The sequence below is a fragment of the Phoenix dactylifera genome, unplaced genomic scaffold (genome assembly GCF_009389715.1).
Source record: "Phoenix dactylifera cultivar Barhee BC4 unplaced genomic scaffold, palm_55x_up_171113_PBpolish2nd_filt_p 002645F, whole genome shotgun sequence".
NCBI lineage: Eukaryota > Viridiplantae > Streptophyta > Magnoliopsida > Arecales > Arecaceae > Phoenix > Phoenix dactylifera.
In genome coordinates this window covers 1-24,385 of record NW_024069799.1, presented here as the reverse complement: position 1 = coordinate 24,385, position 24,385 = coordinate 1, and the positions used below count along the sequence as shown (strand labels likewise).

General features: G+C 44.8%; 1 protein-coding gene, 1 long non-coding RNA gene and 2 pseudogenes across 2 annotated transcripts; 1 reads left to right on the top strand and 3 right to left on the bottom strand.

Annotated features, from left to right (window-relative positions):
- Positions 1-1,710: 1,710 nt before the first annotated feature.
- LOC120109734 lies at positions 1,711-8,711 on the bottom strand. The gene is made up of 4 exons (XR_005510522.1): positions 7,926-8,711; positions 2,615-2,893; positions 1,904-2,504; positions 1,711-1,805 (listed from the first exon to the last, which is right to left on the bottom strand). It is a non-coding gene; the product is annotated as an uncharacterized LOC120109734 (long non-coding RNA).
- Positions 8,712-8,764: 53 nt separating this feature from the next.
- LOC120109735 (pentatricopeptide repeat-containing protein At1g09900-like) lies at positions 8,765-9,625 on the bottom strand. The gene has a single exon (XM_039123442.1). It carries the CDS (start codon positions 9,623-9,625, stop codon positions 8,765-8,767), a length of 861 nt encoding a protein of 286 aa, XP_038979370.1.
- Positions 9,626-12,595: 2,970 nt separating this feature from the next.
- On the top strand, positions 12,596-14,755 carry LOC120109732 (annotated as a pseudogene).
- Positions 14,756-15,863: 1,108 nt separating this feature from the next.
- On the bottom strand, positions 15,864-20,650 carry LOC120109733 (annotated as a pseudogene).
- Positions 20,651-24,385: the final 3,735 nt, after the last annotated feature.

The following is a 24,385-nucleotide window of genomic DNA, read 5'->3' as shown; positions in this document are numbered from 1 at the left end:
CAGATAATACCACAAACTTTTTTCAGGAAACTAGTGAAATGAAAAGCTACAAAATACTATGTTGTTTGGTCCAGGTTTTATTAATGCAGACATTTTGTTAATTAGCATGTCTAAAATTAATGATACCTGGAAGTTTTGATCATTTCTTCTTTTTTAATCGCACGAGGTCGAGTTGAAAATCGACATAGTCTGTCTATAGAACTTGGAGTGAACTTGACCCCCCAAAGAAAAATCTCAAGCCTCTCAGGCCTGAGATCAAGTTGAATTGTTATGCTGACTCATGAACTCGACTATGTTTCCAGTGGACCGAAGCAACATAGAAGCTGTGTTACGTATGCCTATTTGATTTAATATGTCAGCTCAACGTGGAAATGAGAAGGTGAGAAGTTGGAAAAATTTTTGCAGCCCAACTTGGATATAGGCACTCGCACTGGCAACCTGTTTGTTAGGCTTAAATGCTGTCAGTACGAGCCAGGCCGAAAAACTAGGGTTCTGGCGGGGCGTGGAATATGACATTCTTAGATACTTTATGATGGCCAAACCAGCGACATGAGATTAGAATCGCAATCCAACCCAACAACCTCATCCCACAGCCCTTCATCACCCTACTCTAAATGGCGCCTGACCTTTTGGAAGGCTCTGTCCTGCTTCCTGTCCCTTTAGGAAACCATAGATGCGTGAAAGAGGATGAAAAACAATGGCACCGGATCTTGCTCCGTGCGAGGTTAAAAGGAATACTTGGCTCGTTTTTCTCTTTTTTTCATTTTGTTCTTTGAAGATACAATATCTCCGCTATGATTTGTTTCATATGTTTAGAAAGCATGAGAAGGTGATTCTAAGACTCTGTAAAGGATAAAAAATTTCTTCTTTCTGCTCAACCATAGGTATGCCAGACAACATCAACCCTTGATGGTCACCGAAGCCCTAAATCAAGGATATCAGTATCGTGGATAACTTTCCTTTAACTGTTACTTTGATGGGATAAGAAACTTAGATCCTTAACCATGTCTAACAGCATCCTGTTTTGAAATGCTTGAGCTATTAGCATTGTAATAGATTATGCTGACAAGGCACTCCAAATAACGGACATATTGCGGCAGAAGAACATTAAAGAGGCGGGGGGGAGAGAGAGAGAGAGAGAGAAGAAAAAAAAGAAGAGTAAAGGTCCCTGAACATCAGATCCGTGCAATAAAGGCAGCACGAGCATTGTGCTGCATTTAGACAAATGTTAATTAACCTGATAGCCGTCTCAAGGATAAAAATACCAGTTGAATTAGGAAGAGTGGCACTGCGCAATTGCAATGTGAAGTGGCTTCAAAAGCAATGATTCCAAGAAACTGAGATGTAGGTCTTTGCGTTTACAAAATACAGATGATGATAAGATGGACATAGGCAAAGAGACTTCACCGGCTTTCAGCTTCTAAAGCAGGACAATGTATAAGAAGAATCGGTAGAGCGATATGATTTTGCAAATAACGACAACCTGATAGAAACTATAAGTGCTATCATCAACAAATATTATGAAAGAAGAAATAAAACATGGCAACAGCAGGTAAATGCAACGGACATTCATTTTCAGAATTTGGGCACAGTAAGGCAAGAGAAACCGCATACCATGTTTGTTCTACAGCTTGCAGCTAGAGAAATACAGGCACCTCAAATAATAAGATAATTTGCACAGGGTGGAAAAAGTGATGGTAGAATGAATCAATGAACAGTCGACCTCGAGCCCATTTCTCATCAGATGGAGTTGTTGCAAGAAAACAATCAGAAGTCAACCCACTTAGCGTAATCATGTAGGACAACTGCATCAGAAGATTGATGTCAAACAGAATATATCACTTCTTTCATTGCTACTGAGCATCTTTTCAGTCATCGGCTGCTCTGCAAAATGTATACTTACCAGCTATACTCTTTTTCATGTCCAGACTTAGCATGAGGCAACATAATTTATCTCATTTTATGTTCAACTATTTTGTCCTGACAATCTTGAGTCACATTGTCTGGCAGATTCTTTAGGTAGATTGCATTTACTATAGAAAAAAATCTGCAGAAATACAATTAAATAAATTTCTCAGGCACAACTTTAAAAAAAAGGAAATGGATAAATTTTTATTCGGCTAAGAAGGTAATAAGAAAAACAAACATGAGAAGTAAATAAGACATCACAATTCTTATGACCGGCCAGCTCACAATAAAGAAAGAAAATGTTAAAATTTATTTTTAGCACCGAGCAGGAACATATTCCCACTAATCGGGAATCCTTGCTGCATCTAATTCATAATATAAGCCTGCAAAAAGCTTGAGCCAAGGGAGCATGCTACCAGAAATTTTGCTATAAAAAGCCATGCTCCTTGCCCAGTCAACCGGTAATGCAATAACTTGCTCAAGATGTGTGCCCTCTGTCCGCGGTTTCTCTTTCCAACGGTATACATCTTCCTTAGTTCAGAACAACTGCTGGCTTCAGGCAGTCGCTTTTTCTGGTTGAACCACCACCGTGTCACCTAGATCACAAAAAATGACTTCAGTGTAAGATTTTCATGACTTCGTGATGTTATTAGGCTCAGATGTATACAAGAGTGTCTATGAGATTTTCCAGGAAAATCCACCTTACCCATTGAATTTCTAGCCTGTGAATCTGGAGAGTCCCTGAGGCCTAAGTAGCGGAAAATACCATCTTTATAGTCATAAGACCAGTATGGCACGACAGGTTCTGAACAAAATAATGTATGACAAATGCCTCCATGCCATCCATGCATTTCGCAACATGACCACGTTGAGTGAGACTTAAGCTGTCTCTTCAGCTGCCCTTTGGTTCATCATATCAAAAGTTTGCCAACAAAATTGAATGACTAATCCAGACTTCAGGCAAACTTCAGATTTGTGAACTGAACTATGGAAATGTTATAATAAAAAAATACATTAGGTTAGTTCGATTAATCAAGACCCAAATATAGGGATAAGAACGTATGCTGAAACATGATGAAGTGAAATCCAGCAGAAAATATGGAACACTGGAATCAGTTTGTGTGGTGTTAATGCAAAAGCTTAACAGATTGTGCACTACTGCCATCAAGGTGACTTACACGATTGAATATATAACAGAATAGCCCAAGAAAGAAAATAGAGATGCAGTTATCATTTGATCATTTAATTCCACGGTATTGAAAAACTGTAACTAGCAAAGTTACATATTTAACTGCATGTTAGTGCATACAAATAACAAGGTTTATTTCTATAATATTGGGGTCCGCTACATGGATCTTACTTTGTCATTGATCAGTGCTAGTTACATATTTAACTGCATGTTAGTGCATACAAATAACAAGGTTTATTTCTATAATATTGGGGTCCGCTACATGGATCTTACTTGTCATTGATCAGGTCTACCAAAATGAAAAGTTTCTTCAGATTATTCCACACTATCTTAATTCAAATTCTCAATTTCTCCACCCTTTCTCTAAAACTAGGCCGCCTCCAAACCAAACGAGGCCATTTTTAGCTTACACGCATATGTCCATACCATCTCAAGCAAATTTTCCCTCATGTTTTCTATAGATTCATTCCTAATCTTTGCTGCAAACTACTAACAAACACCACTCTCTTAGTTCTACCACACTTCAATCTGAACATCCTCATCTCCACAATGCACACCTTATGCTTGTGAGCCCTTCTTGTACAATACATTTAATTTTACGATGAAAGAAGTCATTTGCTATTCAAATATTCCATTGGGCATGACAAAATTTGTTTCATTGCATAACACCACAGAGGCGCATCTCCACTTCATCCACAATGCTCTAAACTCAATGGAGACATTTGTCGACAATTCAACTTTTGTTAGAACAATCAGAAAGAAGCAAAACTAACTTCAATAGCATTCCATAAAAAATCCATAGTGCTATCCAAGATCCAGCTAAAGTTGCAACAAATGCAATCCATCAGATCTACTCTCTAAATAGCATTCTGTACTTCCAATTGAATGTACTCCTTCCCCCATCTCATTAAGCAAAACCAATCATTTGCAATTTGCATCCAGGGGCCTCCTCTGCAATGTTAGAAGGTATGTGAATAGACAACAATGCTAAGGTTCGGCTTAGGGTTTAGGGTTAAAGGTTGGGGCTTACAGCCCACCCTTGATGAAGGCCTACTTTGACTAGCATCCATCATTGCTTTTGCATGGCACACCCTTGACACTATTAATGAACTCATTCAATATGCCTATTTTCACATCACCCACCTAATAATTTCTCATTGTAATAATGTATCATCAACCCCAAAGCAAGTTGGTGTTTTTTTCTCTTGTTCAAAATTTTTCATCACTAAATGTAGATAATTGCCCTTCCTAGAGTAAAGCTTAATCCATTTTCCAAATCCTTTTTGGCCATACTTCTGATTCTTACTACCCTCTCCCATAATTTCAGAGTGTGATTCTCAAGCTTGATGTGCCATCTCCCTTCACCCTTATAGATTGTTTCAGCTATGTTCTTGTCATCATCAAGCATTCATTTAGTCTTCATGATCTCATGTAATAGATTTCAAAAATGATAATAAAATTCATCTATCATTCTACCCATATCAATGCAAGGATTGTTGTACCGAACCGAACCACCCAGTTCATTATACCATATCGTACCGACTACGAACCAGGATGGTTCATGATCTTGGCACGAAATCTAAGCATCCCCTCTCTCCCTCTCTTTCTTACCCCCCTGCTAAGGTTAGGGATTCCCTCAACCCTCCCCCTACCTTCCTCCCTCCCTCTCCCTTATAAAATTCATCATTCAGTTGATCTTTGGTACTAGTCTGGCGAACCTTGACTACCCAAAACCACTCGGTTTCAAGTGGTTTAGCCTAGTTAGGACCTGGTATGAGGCCCGATTAGATCCTCCCCCCTCTGGAAAAAAATATTTGGGTAGAAAAGGTCACCATTGCCCTTCTCTTCCCCTTTCATCCATAACCAATATAAGGGAGGAGAAAGAGAAGAGGAGAGGAGAACGAGGGAGAGAGTGGAAGGGTGAGCAAAGAGGGCAGATCTAATGTTCTAGCAAGGTATTTTCCCAAATTTCGTCTTCCATTTTCTTTTTTCTTTATTCCATTCTATAAATGGGCAAAAATTGAAAAAATACAGAGAAATCACACAATTTTGTATTTCACTACGATTTCATGATATATCATAGATCTTACTTGAATCTACATAATAGTATAATTTTTTTAATTTTTAATATTTATTTTATATTTTATTAAAAAGTTATTTTGGACAAAAATTAAATAGAATAAGTAAAGAAGATGCTAGGATCCGAAGATTAATCTCATGTTCAAGTCTAGCATGCTCTGTTGTCTTTTTTTTGTAGAAATTTGATTAATTTTTGATGTATTAGCAGCTTCTTGAATAAATTCCAACTTTAAAATATTTCCTAAATTCATTAGACTGCTAGTGCTCAATATGGGCTCAAAAATTAACCGCGACGATGAATAAAGCCCAACTTTAAAGTATTTCCTAAATTCATGTGATTACTATTGCTTAATATGGGCCAAAAAAATATATGTAGTAATCCTATCCGAATATATTAGCCAAAACCAAGGTCCGCCGTACTGGTTACCGGTCAGCATACGATGGCGGGCGGTATCGTACGGTACCGGTCCCATACCGGCTTGTATCAGTCCCGTTGAATGGCCAAATTTTGGGATTTCACATACCGGTCCCGTATCAGCCTGTACCAGTTTCGTTACCAGTTCTCGAACGATAAGCTTCCAGTACCGGATTCCATGCTGATCTGGTACCGGTTCAGGACAGGTACCGATACGTACCGGCCGATACGGCAAGACCTTGGCTAAAACTAAATTAAATTTTTGAGATTTTACTTATATTAATCATATTTTTAATGAAAATTAGTAAAATGTATTATTAATTCAAAAATTCATGAATTTCAAGAACATATAAAAATGTTTTAGATATGTTTTTTTAGAGCAAACATCATATTTTTCTGATATTTGTGCAATTTATATATTTTTAAATTTAATATAAAAATATTAATGCAATAAAAATTTGTGAAAATTTAGAATCATATAAATATAGTTTAGAAGTAATTTTTAGGCAACTAGCACTTCTCTCGAACGAAGAAAAGGATCCACTTTTTTTTAATTTTTTGAGTAATTTTAAATTAAAAATTGAATAACCTATGAAAACGCATGGATAATGGCAGATGCATTGGTATAACTGATGCAACCTTTTTGGGGTTTTGACGATGAGTAGTTTTAAACAAAATCAGAATTAGGTGCTCAGCAATGGAACCAAAAGGTAAAAAGAATAAAGAATAAAATAGCATATGGCAGCACAATGAGATAGTAAAGTGGCCATCACTATTGGAGGTGGTTTCACTATGACGGGCAGCCCCACACTTAAGGAAATGTGTATGTATGTCGCATTTGTAATTTTTTAATATAAGTATTCTGCATTCAAATATTATACTTAGTTAACATGTATTATATAGTCATGACATTCTTTTAAGTATGTAACAACAAAAAATTAAAGTATATTACATTTAAACATTCAAAAATGAACTCATAAAATCTTATTTTTCACTCAAACTAAATAAAGGAAGCTTGAAAACTTTGAAAACAAAAAACAAAAATATATTTTTTTGGTATAATGGTAGAGTTTGGTGCCGTACCGGTCACATATTGTGCCGTAGTCCGGAACCAATGCTGCGAATTTTGCTTCAATGGGAATCCAAAGGTCTTAAAATGCCATCCTTAAGTACCAAAAACATACAAGCCTTATGTTCCATCTCCCAGTATCCAATGGCCTTATGTTGTAATATTTAAGGCCTCAATCATCTCTCTTTAACTCTAAAAGTGAGCAACACTTACCTATGTTTGTAGCATTCTCCTTATTCAAACAACTTTTATAAGTACACTCTTTATTTTCCCATCAACTTGATATTTATCAAAAAAAATTTGTCACATTTGCCATACTCCATATTCCTAACACCCTGAAATCAATTCCCTGTTGTTTGATTGTTTACAGAGATCTTTCTCATTCTCTTTCAAGCTTAACTGAATAACAAAATAACCAATTCCCAATTTTTCAGTGTAAAAACTCTAGACTCCATTTTCAGACTTCTGCACTTCTCCAAATCCCTTTTAAATTCAAGATTTCTTCTTTTCCTCCTTTTCTTGAAATGCCTGCTTTGTGAGGAGAACCTTCACCATGTGAAATTCTGAGCAAGTCTCTGACATTTTTACTCATTAGTTATGAACCTTAATTATGAAAAGGGATGTCATGGGTAATGCAGGTTCAAGTTAAAAATAGTTCGGCAGCATACAACGACAAGGGGCATAAGGTCAACGCTTTTGGGAGTTAAGTTTAGAGGCTTGATATGTTTGCACTCCACAATGGGAAAAAAAATGAGGTTTCATAATTTAAAAGACATTCTCATTTAGGTGGCCTGCACATATATGAATGGAAAGAACAGGAAACTGTTGATCAATCGTTTAGCATCAAGTCAACAAAAAATCATTTCATCTCAAATGTCAAAAGTATCCAACTACAGGGATTTAGTCATATCTCGGTCAGTCTTGGTGCATGGTTCATTAGGATTGGTCTGATTAACTTATGAGTGCTTAGAGGCTAACTGCTGCTTAGGATTTTACTTTCAAAAATTCATGTCTGAGACTTGGTATTTTAGCTATCTTTATTAGAGTTCTATAATAACATGACACTTGATGAGAAATTTCAAGACATGTTCATCTGTAACACCAGACACTACAAGATGCAGCATGTGAATGATGCAACCGACAAAAACAAAAATGCTGCACGAAACTTACTGTTATTAAAAGAAAAATTGCACTGAGGCATCCATTGAAGCTCTATATCTATTGTAAGTGCTGAAAATACTAAATGTTGTAACAAAGAAGAGTACCTTTCATAAGCAATTATGTCCCACGAAGTAGATCTAAAGAATGCAATGCCTAAAGCTGATCTATCTTGTTCCAAGTATCTTGTCCAAAACATGGCAGAGTATATACATATCTCGACTTTGACAATAACCCTCCCTGCAAAATGCGTTGATCAACCCACGGGCTACACAAAAATCTATGATATAACCCTGTATCAAGATCCATTCCAACAGGTTTAGCATTTCCGTGAGTCTTCCACCCCTGACCAACCAATAAGTTAAAGATGCAACCAGATTTGCCGAGAATCCATCTTCAAGGGATCTGTAAAAACAGCCGATAGCCTCCAAAAATTTTCCTTCTCTACAAAGGCATTTAATCATGACACCATAGGTGATCTGATTAGGAACAACATTCTCCTCGACCATCTCATAAAAGAGGGCACGTGCCTCATCCACCTTTCCCGCCACATAGAAGTAATGAATTAGAGTGGTATATGTCACAATATTAGCAACAAACCCTGTGCTATCGAAGGTGCGCTTTGCCCAGTCAAGCCTTCCAGCTTTACAAAGGCTGTGTATCACAATGCTAAATGTCCGGCTATCTGCAGCAATTCCCTTCTTTATCATGTCCGTGAAGAGCTTTAGAACAGCCGAGCATTCCCCGGCATCACGAAGCCTGCTCATCATGGTGTTGTAGTTAACGACATCAGCATCCCACCCCAGTTCTGCGCTCCTCTCCAGCAGGAACTTAGCCTCCGAAGCCTTGGAACCACGGCAAAGGCAATCTAGAAGAATATTCACGGTCACAGCATTGGGGACGCAATCCATTCTCGAGCATCACCTGCAACTGCTCCCACGCCTTGTCATCTCTTCCGGACTCGCAGAGGGCCATCCATGTAGATGGAATACGTAACCACATCAGGTTTCCAACCTTTGGCATCGCTATGTTCCAAAAGCTTCTCGACCTCCTCAAATGCTCTGATCTTGCAGAGGGCCTGGATGAGTACATTATAGGTCACGGTGTTCGGCGGGCAGCCAATCGCGTGCATCGCATCTACCAGCCTCCTGGCATCCTCGATGCTTCCCCTGGAGCAATAAGCTTGGACGATAGGCGTGTAAGTATGGACGTTGGGTCGGCATTCTTCCTCCAGCATCTGATCCAAAACGCCCAACGCCTCCTCGACCCTGCCAGCCCAGCAGAGACCGGCAATCAACGTGGAGTAGGTGATCACGTCAGGGGCGCACCCACACTTCACCATCCATCGAATGACCTCATACGCTCGATCGAACCGTTTCAGATGGCAAGAATACAACTTTACCAGGACAGTGTAGGCGGCGGCGTCCGGGATCACCCCGGCCGAAACCATCTCCTCGAAAACGGCCACGGCCTCCTCCGGGCGGTTTGCCGTCGCCAAGCTATCGACCACCGTGGTGTAGCACACGACGTCCGGACGGCAGTGGAAGTCCTCCTTCATCTCGCGGAAGAGCCGGAGGACTTCCTCGACCTCGCCGGCATCACTGAAGGCCTTCATCAGGCTATTATAGTCGAAGGGGTGGGGCCAACGAGGCCGGGCGCCGACCTCCGGGGCGCAAGAAGAAGAAGAAGAAGAAGAAGAAGGGTCCTTCTTGGAGAAGTGCTTCGCGACCTCGGAGAATTTGATGACGAGATCATTCCGGGAGGCCGAAGTCTCCCTCTGGCGCCACCCGGAGGCGTGCGATGCCATGAGGCGGCGATAGAGGCAGCTGCTAGAGCTTATGCGACGGCCAGAATCGAATCGAGAAAGCTAGGGTTTTGCGGGTGATAGAAGGCGGGCAAGGAGGAACCCAGGGCCAGGGCATGCGCGCGAGGGGGGAGGAGAGGGAGGAATGGGGGAGATCAGAGGAGGGACCTCCGAGAAGGCGGGGTAGAGAGCTAGGGCGGCGACGGAAGAGGAGGCCATGGAACGGCCTCGTTAGGAGCGGTTCCGGCGGCACCACGGAGAAAAGAAGGAACTCGCTTTTTCACGGTGGAAGAGAAAGCCACATCCACGAGTCCAGGACCAGACCGCGACGACCTCTCCTTGCCGCTGTCGGATTCGCCTAGTCTTAGACTAACGGATGCCTGTTGCTCGACCCACTGCGATCCGATCCAGCAGCCTAGCAGATAAAGTTGTTGCTCTCGAGTCTGTCGAGAGACGAGAGTTGTGCTTTAACATTGACGCTACACGATGCGATGCAGCCGAAAATGCTCCAAATTACGGCCCTGCTTAGCAAACCAAAACACTTATCAATATTTTTATCCTGACCAAGCCATCAAAAATACTTCAATGCCAAAGATGTGTTTGGCTTGTGATGTGGCCTGGATTCATCAGCTTGTGACCGGCTAGATCAGCCAACCAGACTGGCTGACTAATAATGACGACCAAGGCCAACCATCCAGCAGCAATGGGCTATGCATCCTAATTGAAGGTACAGTAAAAGCGATTAAAGCCGGCAATTACCGCCCCATATATTCGCGAGGGATGGGCAATTACAGCTTGTCCCTACGCGTTGAATAATTACCACCGATTATAAGCGGTTATGGCATGTCCGACAATCATAGCATTTTTTATCTTATTCCACTCTACATCTCTCTGAGATCTCCATTGATCTCCAAAACTTAGTTTGACTTAGGCATCGGAGAGTCTACCATCCTTTCGGTGTCTTCGGTGTCTTCTCTCATGTTTGTATATCAAATCTTCGCCTCCAAGCGTACCGGTCCATGCAGGCCGCTCCAAAAAAAAAACCAATAATTCGCTGTTCGGCAATACATCCAAAAGATGTATTTGGCTTGCATCCAGTATTGTTGCTGAGAAGATGATCCACCAAAATATCAGATTAATAGATAGTGGCAATGAATGTATACAAGTCAGTAATAAATTTACACCCAGGGGCCGATATAGCATCACTCCAACTTTTGGATCTACCTCAACAAAAATGAAATGCAAAAGAAATGGAGATAGAGGGAAACCCTTGACAGGCCAATTTTGCAGCATTAGTTCACATTTGGCTCACCAAGTCCAGCACGGCTGCTCTGATCCTCCCCACATCAATCCATTACCTTGCCTGGCAGCAGAAAACCACTTGCAGTAGCAGGGATGAAACGCCCATTAGAATAATTTTTGCGGGCGTTTCCATCTCCACAACTAGACATTGCATCGAATGCAAGATCATTCAGAGAACCCAAATTTGATAATGACCGAATTGGTTTTGTCCGCAACATGATGTGAGGTTTCTCACAAGTGGAAAGAAAGCACAGAAATTAGAACGTCATTCTTTCTTTCTTTCCTTTGCACTGGAAAGAATGCTGACGGCAGTGCATATCTGCGGCATCGAGAGTTCCTCTCTTGCTATATCTCCCTTCCGAAAATGTCAGAGATCAGCTTTATTGCTGCATGGCAGTCAGCGCAGATGTGAAGAAGATTCTTGAAGATGCGAAGAGGCATACCAGGCCCTGTGCTAATCGGACAGAGGCTATTCTTTCTCTCCTCGCTCATCACAATTTTCCCAAGTAATTATCCGCGACACCGGGGATCCGAAAGGCCGCATCTGGGGAGAACCACTTCATCCAAGGCATACACCTTTCATGCTTGAGGGTGTGATTTGTCCCCAGCATTGAACTGGTGCGCTCGTCCATTGATTTCAACCAAAACCAAAGCAGTGGATGGCCTTCACCAAATAGACCTGCTTTATGTACAAAAAAAGAAGAAGAAGAGGAGACCTGCTTTGGTGAAATGGGCATGGATCCAACGGCTAGCAGCCGGATCTCCGGCCTGAGAGCATGCCGCGAGCAGAGACGCAAGCTAACGTGGCTAAGATTTCTTACTGAAGTGTCAGGGAAGAGCATCTGGTAAAGAGGAGAAACCGCTCTTCTGGGGAAGCCCTGCTTCGATACAGGCAGCGACCATGCAATGGCCGTCTACGAGACGTTGTCCTTCTGAGGCATTCGGTCGAACACATCGATGATTGAGGCTTTCCTTTTTTTTTTTGCTGAAAATTGAGGCTTTCCTTCGCATCGATGTTTGCCTTCGAAGAATCCGGACTTCCTCTGTTCGTTAGGGATAAGTTTTTGAGTAGTTGAGATGCTCTCTACCTCAGTATAGGATTGTAGTGTAGAGATCCAGCCGCCTCCTAATCATGGCCATCCATGTGATGACGTGACTTGTCATGATTGGATCGATTCCTTGAGACCGAACCTCCCTCCCTAATTCAACCCTGACATGGAAAGGGTCTCGGCTCTTCGGGTTTTTCTTGTTCTGTCCTGTGCGTGTGATCTTGGCCTAACTCGACCATCTCGCGATCACAGAACGGGATTGGGTTAAACCAGCTCCAAAACTCCTCCCCCGGGTCCCGGTCCAGGTCCAGGTCCAATTGGCCGATTGCGGCGAGGTTAAAAGCAGAATGCGCCTCCCTCCCTTCCTCCCCAAACCCTCGCAGACCAGCCAACCAGCAGAAATGGCCCTCGCCTTCCTCCGCGGCTAAACCCGCCTGCAAAAACCCTAGCCCTCCTCCAAGCCCTGAGCCCCAGAAGCCCCATTCCTGTACCTCTTCTCCTCCAATGGCTTCTCCTCCGCGCCCTCCTCCGAGCCCCCTCCGCCTGGAGACGAGACTGCCGCCGCTGCCGCGGATGAGGGGCCCGCGGACCCACCCCGGCAGCCGATGCGCGGAGAGAGCGGCGGGGCCCTGAGAAGCTGGAGGACACCATCTGCTACATGATGGCCCGGCGGCCGTGGACGACCCGCCTCCAGAAACTCGATCCGTTCGCTGTCCCCGACCTTCGACCGCGACCTCGTCCTCGCCGTCCTCCGCGGCGCCCGCCACCCGGACCACGCCCTCCGCTTCTTCCGGTGGGGTCGAGCGCACTGGCTTCCGCCACGACGCCGCCACCTATGGAGAGATCGTTTCCATCCTCACCCGCAACTCGATGGCTTCAACCACGCGCGCTGTCTCATCCTCGAGGACATGCCGACGCGGCCTCGTCGAACGCGACGAGGACATGATCGCCGACCTCATCGCCGGCTACGGCCGGCGCCGGCATCCCCCAGGAGGCCGTCAAGATCTTCCGCAGGATGCCCCGAGCTCGGCGTCGCCCGCACCGTCCGCTCCTATGATGCCCTCTTCAAGGCCATCCTCCGCTCAGGCCGCGTTATGATGGCCAAGCGGGGTCTTCAACTCCATGATCCGGGATGGGCGTCGCGCCGGCGGCATCCACCTACAATACATTGATATGGGGTTTCTGCCTCTCCGTCAAGATGGAGACGGCGAAGAGGTTCTTTGCCGACGATGAAGGAGCGGGGACTAGCGCCGGAAACTGGCGACCTACAACACTTTGCTCGACGGTTGGGTTCGTGCGAAGAAGATGGGACGATGCCGAGAAGGTGTTCGAAGAAATGGCCGCTGCCGGTTCTGGCGCCGAATTCGATCTCCTACAATATAATGATCAAGGGATACGTGTCGGCGGGCAAGGTCGACGATGGGTTGCGGTTGTTCGGCGAGATGAGCGCCAAGGGACTGAGGCCCAGCGAGAAGACTTTCGCGGGACTGATGCCGGGGCTCTGCGATGATGTCGGGAGGACAGAGGAGGCTCGGAAGGTTATGGAACGAGATGGGCGGGAGCGCCGGCTTACGCCAAAGGATAAGTCGATATTCTTGAGATTGGTATCTTCTCTGTGCAAGTCGGGTGACTTGGATGGGGCATTGGAAGTTCACCGGGAAATGGGGCAGTTCAAACATGTGGTAAAAGATCCGGTGCAGTACAGCGTTCTGCTCGAGAGCTTGTGCAAGGGAGGGAAGTATGAGGATGCCATTGCCACGCTCGATGAGCTTCTTGAAAAGGGGACGCTGCAGGATCCCCGGACCCCGGCTCTGGGGGACTCGGCTTACAATCCGATGATCGAGTATCTATGCGGCCACGGTCAGACGAAGAAGGCGGAGGCCTTCTTGAGGCAGTTGATGAAGAAAGGGATAGATGATAAGATCGCATTCAGCAATCTGATCGGGGGCATGCAGAAGAGGGGGTGCCGGAGTCTGCATTCGAGATGCTCGGCATCATGACCCGCCGCGGGGTTGCGGCTGATGCCGATTCCTACGCCTTGCTCGTGGAGAGCTTCTTGAAGAAAGGAGAGCCTGCTGACGCCAGGACGGCATTGGATAGCATGATCGAGCAGGGGCACCTGCCGAGCCCGTCTCTGTTCCGATCGGTGATGGTTGGGCTGTTTGATGATGGCCGAGTCCAGACAGCGAGTCGGGTGATGAAAAGCATGATAGAGAAGGGGGTGAAGGAGAACAGGGACGTGGTCCATAAGATCCTAGAAGCACTCCTCATGAGGGGTCATGTGGAGGAGGCCCTCGGGCGCATCAATCTCATGATGATGAACGACTCCGTTCCTGATTTTGATGGCCTGCTGGCTGCTCTCTGTGACAGCGGAAAGGCGATTGAAGCCCTCAAGCTGGCGGACTTGGGGCTGGAGAGGGACTGCGACATCAGCTTCTCGAGCTATGACCGGTTGCTGGACTCGCTCTACACTGCAGGGAAGATTTTGCCGGCATATTCAATCCTGTGCAAGATCAAGGCAAAGGGAGGGGTCGTCGATAAGAAGGGATGCGAGGCGCTGATAACCAGACTAACGAACAGGGGAACACCAAGCAAGCGGATATCTTATCAAGGATTCTAGCGGGGAAGGCACCCTTGGAATCTAGGAAGGGTGAAAGGTTGCGGCCCACCCATGTTGAAGCGGTTGGGATTGGATCGTCTGCAACCCGGCCTTTTGCGCTTCTTTGTTTGTTTGTTTCTCTTGGATCCAGGAGTTGGAAATGCAGCATTAGAACCAGTTGAATGCTGGGCTGGTAACTGCTGTGATTTCGTTTTAGAAGATGGACGGTTTCTCCATTACATGCTCCATTAAATTGTTTGTTTTAATCTGCAGAATTGATGTCGAGGTTCTTTGGTAGTTCTCCCTGTTCGAGCTTCCTCATCTTGCTTCTAGTTCTTACTTATTTGAAAAAAACCAGGACCTTTCCTGTGATGATCATCGAGACCAAATTCTCTCATTATACAACCATAATTTCCATTTGGCCGTTGATGCAGATCTAGTCTCATCTTGTGTGCCGTGTGGGGTCGAGAGATTTTTTGAGGCATTTCATGCATCAGAGAGGATGCTTATGCCGGGCGAGCAGATCTCGGGGACTGGGGGGCGCGGGTGGCCGGTGGTGGCTCTAAACAGCATCGCATAGCAATTAGCAATCTGTGTGCGCTGAGTTGGTTGCCTGCCTAACTGGTGTGCTGATCTTCCTTGCAGAGCGGCCTCCATAAATTCCATACATCCGTCAAGAGTTAATATCATACCAGGAGTTTTCTTGCAAATACAACTTATCCGAGTTGATTTCTAAATAGGGATAAGGGAAAGCATTATATGGACTAGTAATAAAACCCCGAGCGAGCGTGCTTTGCATGTTTCAGGGTACCCAAACTCACGCTTCATGGAACTTGCAAACTGCAACGTGAGGGTGCAAGCATAACTGACAGAACAATATCAAAAGTGGTCATCAGCACGAGACTATGTGAGGGTCAGGGAAGGACAGATCAACATTATGTTGAGAATCATTCATGAGGCCCAACACAAAGATTAGTAATCTGCAATGATAACTCTGTAGAATTGTACTTATCAAGATGACAGAGACTACTTGCAATGTGAATAATCAAAAGGCAGCTCACGCTTGACTGAATTTTTCTATATTGTTCTTTTCCTTCTGCGTTGAAGCATGAAACAAATGCATGTACTGAGAAACCATGTTCTCCGCTGTGGATCGAGCATATGGATGCTCTTGCCAACCCTAGAATCCAACCAGCAAACTGCTGGGCTAAGGTGTTATCCCATCTCGAAGCGAAGAACAAGAAGCACAACATGTTATGTAGGAGGAGGGGAAAAAACAGAAGACCCATAATTTAAATCATAAAGGGCGGAACACATATATCATAAGAAGAATGCAACCCACAGGGGCAAAGTATTCCCTAGATCACAAGCATAAACCCCCTCTCTTCTCTTATGCACACCACCAAACCAGAGCAAGAGGACAAAAGAAAAGCACCAAGGTTAATACCCTTCACCTTTTTCCCCACTCGAACTAAACCTTATCTTTCCCCGCACTTTTTCAGTTTCCATCACCCAAACTTATTCATTTACAAGATAACAATATATCCCACCACCAATGTAAAAACCCTCCAAATCCACCTCTCTTTACCTTCTGCACTATACCACCACCATTCCCTATTGCCCAAAACCACAAAAAAAAAAACAGCAGCAATAAACAAAAAAACTGGATGTTTCCTCTCCTCATAAGGATGTAAAATTACTGGGCTGCAGCCTTGCCGGGAATGATTTCGCTTGTCGCATCTGTGGATTCGGACGCCGAGATGCAGGACTCATTGTTTTGGGAACGCTGCAGCATGTCGACCATGGATGTGTCTTGATAGGCTTGCAAGAGGCTGCTATCTCCTGATACCCACGTGTTGTTGCCCTCTGCCATGAGTGTGAGCTAAGCCCCGACAGCACATATGCCCCGCCCTGATGCTTCATATCTTTGCCTGCTAGCCATCCTTCCCTGGGTCTCCCTCAGCTCCACATCCAGCGCCTGGCACAGCTGATCCCCAGTCGCCCTGCCAGAGATTCCGACAGTGTTCTCCGGCATTCTTCAAGTATGGAGACAGCCACTGAGAGCTCACCACGCCTCAGCAGCAGCCCTCGCTTCAGCCATGGCCTCCGCAGCCCGAAGTCGTTCCTCTGACGATCCACCTCCATGGACATCATTCGTTCCACAACAACCAACGGCCTTGAGATCTTCACCTCCAAGCCTTCCCACATTCACCGTCTCTTTTGACACAGGATCTTTATATGCACAGCTCACTCCGAGCAACACAGTTTCTTCACAGGCGGGTGGAACATTGACTGACACCAGAAAATCCCTCTCTTCATCTGCATACAAGTCCCCCATCAAACAGATCCATCTGACCATCATCTGCCACCTGAATGGCATAGCTACCAGATTTTATGAGGCCAAGGTGCACACCCGGATGCACACACTTCACACCAACATGCATCTCTTGCACACCACGCTCAGAAGCCCACCAATGCACCGTGCAAAAGCATCTGGATTGCACCCTCAGACTCGATAAAAGAGAAGGTCCCACAGAGGTCTCCGAAGATTGAATGCATTGACTCAGAGTCTGGTCAGCACCGAAACCAAATACATGAACAGGTATCTGGCGGACTCATGCCACCTACGAATGGATGATGGAACTAGTGACCGGTAGTCTGGTGCGTAGGGCGAGCACCACCAGAAGTTGGGGTGACAGTATAATGTGTCTTGCCCCATCGGAGAGCAAAATGATGCTGCAGACAGGATCCTTCTCCCTACGATCTTCGATCAGTTTTGCACCCTTCCTGAGGCCCTCGGCAATGTTAGTCCCACCACCAGAAGTCAGCGAATTGACAGCTTGCAAGGCCTGCTGCCTGCCAGATTCGGACATCCGACGAAGGGGAAAGAGCCGGCAAGCAGTTGATGAGAAGGCAATTACGGAAAGGCCGGTTCAGAGGGCCCAAGGGTCTGAATCACAAACCCACAGCTCGCTTCAGCAATGGCAAGCTTGGTACTGCCATGCTGCCACTAACATCAAGCACTGTAACAAGGTTCACAGGAGCTCGAGATGTTTTTTGAGAGATGAGTGTTCCAAGGGGATTTCCACCACCAGGTCTCCACCGTGGGAGCACATGGAGCCTTCAGAATGGATTAGAATGGTGAAGTTTTCTTCAGAAACTGACTGTTGAATGGCTGAGAATTCTGGTACGTCTTGATCTCTACTGTTTCTCAATACATCCATGTTGCATATCTTTAGGTGTTTCGGATGAGGAATCCAAAGACTCGTCATCATTGGAAGACTATAGGCTCCGAACTGTGCAAGGAGGTGTTAGATGGTGATGCCTATTCGAAGAGTCGACCCGAGGGAGCTTGCCGCAGCATACTCACATACCCATCATCTTGGGGCCAGTTTGATTGGATTAACTCTGGCTCTTCCATGAGGGTTTCTCGGAGGATGGGGGACCCATCGAAAGGGAATCTCCTTCCATTTGGCCCTACAAACTGGGCATACATGATTGCCCATGTTTTTACATTTGCAGCAATACAATGGAAATGAAAGGTATGTGAGCATTCTGCAGTGAAGAGAGCATGACCATGTCCTGGTTTCATGAAGCTAGACATATGGCACATGTTTTCTGGAAAATAAAAAATATAGACAGAGTAAACTCAGAAAATGTAAAACTTCAAAGCACATTCACATTAAAGCGTTTAGCAAATAGCAATAGTTTTGAGCAGCTACCAAGGTCACATGGTATTAACAGTAAGAGAGAACTAGGAATATATAAAGCACATATCAAAAGAAAAAAATCCGATGGACAAATGGAGTGATCAGAAGCTGCGGCAATATAATTGTCGATAAGAATTTTAGCAGGCCAAGTTTTCTGATGATTGTGTTCCACTCAGTTCATGTCAAACAAGAATTATTAAAGAACGAAGTAAAATTTCTGGTGATTGTGTTTTCACTTAATTCACCTTAAAAAAAGAATTAATCAGGAAAGTAGTAAGTTAATACTCAAGAAATAGCCCAATCTGAAGGGACTAGGGTAGAGATGACAAAAGTGACAATCAGCTAACAGGTCATCTAAGCTCCAAGAGCCATCTACCCTGTTTCCTAACCAATACTGAAGCATTAAAGAAACTATGATTTTCCAACAACAAATTAATGATGTGCTCTCACTGGATTGAAATCCTGTACATTCAAGAGTCGTCATTGGACAGCTTGATCAACATCATAAAGAATAGCTTGAATCTACTGCTGGTCATCCACATGGGTAGAATGCCAAAATTTTAGGCAGATAACTTCTTGGGAAAAAAGAATTAGACCCTCAAATTTGGCTTGCAAATTCACTGAGTAACTGAAAATTGCAGAAAACATAGAAGCAAGCATAGCTATCAGGTTAACTGGATACGAATATATCTGATGCATACAATTTGAGTATGGCCGAACACTCATCCATCTATATAAACCAATAAAGCATTTCTTTTCTCGGATGACAAGTTCTGTTCCATTAAGGTTAAATGGCTATCATTCTGGTTATTCTAGTTGATGACTTGGGGTGCACAAATAAGCCAGACATTTTGATTCAATGATCACCTTGTAGTACATCACAGGCCAGTATATGCAGCATCTCATAACAATTTTTAAATCCTCACCTTAGGATATCTACCCCCAGACTCATGTCATCAGCTTCATGATCTAGCCATCAAAAGTAAGATAATGAACAGCTTTAGAGGTGAATATCAAAGCAGTTTCAACAATTGGCCAAACTTAAGACCTTAACAGGGATCATCAATAAAAGTAATTCAATGTGCCGAAGATTTCTAAAATAAAAGTTGCTCGCATAACAGATTCAAATATAAGCCTCATATGTGATCCTGCTACCTATTTTAGTTCTTCAAAATAAATCTGTTAAACCGAGCATGAACACCACACAGAGCAGATGGAGCAGGAATTTGGAATTATTTAGCAATTATGTTTGACCAACAGAATACCAAACAATGAGGATATCAGTAAACTCTACTAAGTTTCCTTTTTCGGGTAATTATGAAGCCTTAAACTAGGCTGCCCCACTAATTAAAGGTGGTCGCCCCAAAAGATCCAGTGTGTGTCCTCTAGTCCACATAGATTATGGGCCCGGTCCGCTCTGATATCATTTGTAACAATCCAGAATCTCACCCAAAATGACTAACCGCAAGGTATTAGTTGGTTCCTTGATCCTGTATAAGTATCCAAGATTTATCCAGCAAATAACCGATGTGGGACTAAACCACACATCCGCACGAGTCCTCACATCTTATATTGTCATTAGCCCTAAGGGCCTAAAACACAATAACTGTTCCTGGCCAAAAGTGCTAACTTTCTATTCGGGCTAAGAGGGAGGTAATGAGAAAAAAGGCAACCTGAAGCAACCTTGCCTGATAAGCAAACGGCAACTGGGCCTTAAAGGGAGATGGACTAGTGAAGTTTATCACCTACAAAGAGGAGAAAAATAAAAAAGGATCGCAGACAGAAAGCAACAAAACGCCATCATCCCAATTCCATGATTTGATAGAACAGCACCAAAAGAGAAGACAAAAGAAAAAAAAGGAGCACCAAAGCAAAAGAAAACCACCAACTTATACATCCCCAATCCCATTTAAAAATAGCGGAACCGGAAGCATCAAGAAAATTAGTGAATAAGGCATCCAAAAAAGTAATTCTTCCACCACTACAGACTGAGGTCCCCCCAGATCGTGAGATTCCAAAAGAATAATAACAGTCATTAGCGCGCAAATATCATCAAAAAAAAAAAAAAAAACTATAGATCAATTGTATATTGATCTCAGAAGAGATAATTACTATTTGGAGGCAAAAAGGCCAGACCTTGAAGGATCTGCTTCCGGATTTAGAAAGCCGGAGGCCGGAGGAAGTCGGGGTCGGAGTGGTGGCATCAAGGCGCGGAGATCCGAGGTCCCGGACGGCGGAGAGACCACGGCGGCTTCCGAGGACCTTCCGGAGGGGTATCAGACGGTGAGGCATCGTCGAGGGCCTTCGGGACGTAGACGCAGAGGTTCAACCCGAGGGCGAGCTTGGCTTTCCTCCATCTGCTTCCCATTTTCCACCGAAACGAGATCCAGAGGCTTGGGACAAGGGTTCGGATATGTCTTAAGCGGATTATTATTGCTTCATATCTGAAATTCCGACAAGATTCCGAAGGATCGGAGCTAGGGTTTCGAGATCGGAGGTCGAAGGGGAAGCGATCGAGGGCGGATTCGAAGCAGTGGATGACTTGGGTGAAGAGATGGAAGTGTTTTTCCAGATGCCGGGTCTAGAAGAGGGAATCGGTCGCCGACGGAAGCGGCTTTCCTCACTATTTTTTTTTTTTTTTTTGCTAAGACTTTCCTCTCTTTTGGCGAGCCGCCATTACAGAGAGAGAGAGGGGGGGGGGGGGGGGGGGGGGGGGGGGGGGGGGGGGGGGGGGGGGGGGGGGCGGGGGGGGGGGGGGGGGGGGGGGTGGGGGGGGGGCGGGGGGGGGGGGGGGGGGGGGGGGGGGGGGGGGGGGGGGGGGGGGGGGGGGGGGGGGGGGGGGGGGGGGGGGGGGGGGGGGGGGGGGAGAGAGAGAGAGAGAGAGAGAGAAGCAAGGGGTATGCTTTTTGGACCTTGGTTGGGAGCAGCTTTTTGGAAGCGTGAGCAGGAGGAGGGGGAGAGTGGAGTTTGGGACTGGAAAAGATAGGAATTTGCTGCTCTCATGCTTATTCCCCGGTCTAGCATTCCCGTTTCACCGTTGGATCACCCACCCGCACAGCTCTCAAAGCGCTGCGAACTCGGCCATTCATCCGTCCGCACAGCTCTCAAAGCGACCTGTAGATGATCCAACGGTGGATCTGAGCGAAGAAGGGGAATCCTTCGTTCGCGCGAAAGATACGCCCCCGGACCCGTCTCCAAGCTACTCCAAACCACTTCAATATTACAGGACTGCCCTTTCACAGGACAGGGTTGACGCGGGGAGCCGGGTCGTATCTTCCGCGCAAAAGAAGGATTCGCGCCATCGGATCATCCACCGATCGCTTTGAGAGCTGTGCGACCGGATAATTGGAGAGTTCGGAGCGCTTCGAGGGCTGTGCGATGGTGAACCAACGGTGATTCGCGCGAAGGAGGTGAATCCTTGTTCGGCGCGAAAAGATACAACCCCGATCCTTGGACTTTGAAGGGAGCATGGGGGAGAGCATTCCAAGGGGAATCAGGCGTCCAACGGCGCTTGCTTTGATGTCGCTATCGCATTCAGTCCTACAGCACCGACAAGCAGCGGAGGCCAGACAATATAATATAATATCTATGCAATGAAACCCATGTTTTACTTGTGTGCTCGGTGTACGAAATGACGTGGACGATGCGGCATCTGCTATTGAAACGTGGCATGCTGCGGAGGCCCGACAAATGGATGGCCAGATCCCTGTATTTCTACCTAGAATATGACGGTGACGTGCTGAAATTACAAGTCAGGCATCGGACACGTCCAATCTCCATACGGCTCGCTGTTCGGATAAATTATTCACGACATATCGCCTAGTGTTTCACGGTAAATGACCCGCATCGGCCAGCGCATCACCTGTCTGCTTTTTTTTTTTATGAAAGCACCTGTCTGCTTCGCCAGTTAGCGAGACAGCTCATTTGAGCCAGGAGTAAATCGGTATATGATGTGATTCATCCAAGATGGTACCGTTACTTGCCGCGACGCTTCAGTTGTCTGGACATGATGGAGGTTGGAAATGGATGGGCGGTCCATGATTAGATTGGAAACTTGCATTATAGGATTGTTTCGATGTTGAAAGCATCCAACCGGCCAGCATTTTACGCCAAAGAAAATTCTGGATGACCTAATTTCTGTTGCATCACCTTCCTCTGCTTCTACTTTATTGCAATTCCTTTTTCGTTTGCTCACCTTTGTATATTCCCTGCCCTTTCTTGTACATAATTTATTCTTAATAAAATGGGAAAGCCGGCTTTGCCTCCCCCTCACCTCCAAAAGTAACAAAATGAAAGAAGCCTGAGAAATCAAAGCAAGTCGGGATCTCATCATCTTTTTATCTTAGAGATGCAAGTAGACAATGAATCATCTCCCTGCAAGAATGAAGAATCCTCTTTTTCTTTTTTCTTCTTTTTTTTTTTTTTTTTTTTGTGGGGAGTCATTGGCGACTTTTGATTGCTAATCATCCCCACTATCCACTCCTACATGCAATGGTTTGTCCATTGTAATCTAAGCCGGCATTCAAAATCCAGAAAACTCTGCAGCTTTAGCCTAAGTTGAATTAGAAGCTAAGTGGTCCCGCACATAATCATCAATAAGTGGTAGATATAAATTGATCATAATGTGCATCTTTCTTGTCTCATGTTAATAGTGGTCCCGCACATAATCGTCAATGAGTGGTAGATATAAATTGATCATAATATGCATCTTTCTTGTCTCATGTTAATAGATCATCTGGTGTATATATATATATGAATCCAGTTGATGCATTGCAGGTTGGTGTTAGCAGAGCATTTGATACTTTACTTGCATCATGCGATCGTTCTCCTTTCACCACCGGTGAACACTCTTATTTGATCATGAATAATATAATATCACATAAGTATCGTTGAATCAGAATGGCATGTCGACGAGTTTATTGCAAGAGCTGCTGCCAAAGTGCTGCCATATTTATTATAGGGTTCGCGCTTTCCGAAGAAAATAAGGGCAATATTTGCATAGAATCTTTTCTGCGGTATAACTGCATTCTATTTGACTCACCAAATCTTACCTTTTATATTTAGGCCACCAACTAGTTCAAGGGGATAAAGAAAGTTGTAAGCCAGCTAGCAGTATTAAATTAAGGATGTTCCACATTTCACAGTAATCCAACATTTGTATTGTTATACAGCCCTGAAGCGGGGTAAATAGAATATTATGTACATCAATTGCGACGTTCAATGTATCTTATTACTTTATCTTAATAATTTTTTAGTCTCCTCGAGGATCATGGGATGCTGACATTGGATTATGAATTTTACAGGACTAGTAAATTATGCTCTTCATTTGACTTTCTGCTTTTCTCTGGACAAAGATTGGAAGAGGGCATCCATTGGCCCATTGATTTGGTTAATTTAATTGCATCCATCTAAAAAGAGATTCTCAAGTGTTGGTTTACCTAAAGCCCGCAAGGAGAAATTTCTTCTTCTTAAAAGAGACAAAAAAAAGAAGAAAGAAGCATGCGGCATCTGACTTCTGTGCGTGGGACAGTGCCGAAGCCCCACTTCACGTGCCTCGCAGCATATTATTGGCCAGGGAATTAAGGCCCGGCAGTTCTGATTTGATTCAACCCGGAACCCTGCAGCATTCTTTTCCTTGTCAACGCGACGTCACCCAGCGTGGCGAGTTGGCCAACAATGCGGAGTTGGTCGTCCTCGCCATCCTGGCAGCATGAGGACAAGAATTGGAGTTCGCAGGACCAAACTTGATCCATTGCAATCAAACGTATCTCTAGCCTTGCAGGCCGGTTAAAAGCTGGACAGATCTTTTCCACCGCTGGGAAACTCTAGCGGTAAAAATGCCCAGCCATAACATGAAGTCAGATGAATCATTGTCCTGTCAATGTTAAAAAGCCTGCTCGGGCTGGTTGCTTGGCCGGTAGTTTCATCTACAACAAAACTTTCTGGGTGCCAGCCTTGATATATTCTTAAAAAGTTTGTTCTCCCATATATTTTCGTACCAGTCGAGCACGGCCCATACTATGGTCCAAGGGTATCTAGCTAGCTAGCTAGCTAGTAAAGGATAAAATTGGCTAACCTTGGATGATGGTGTATGGTAATTAAT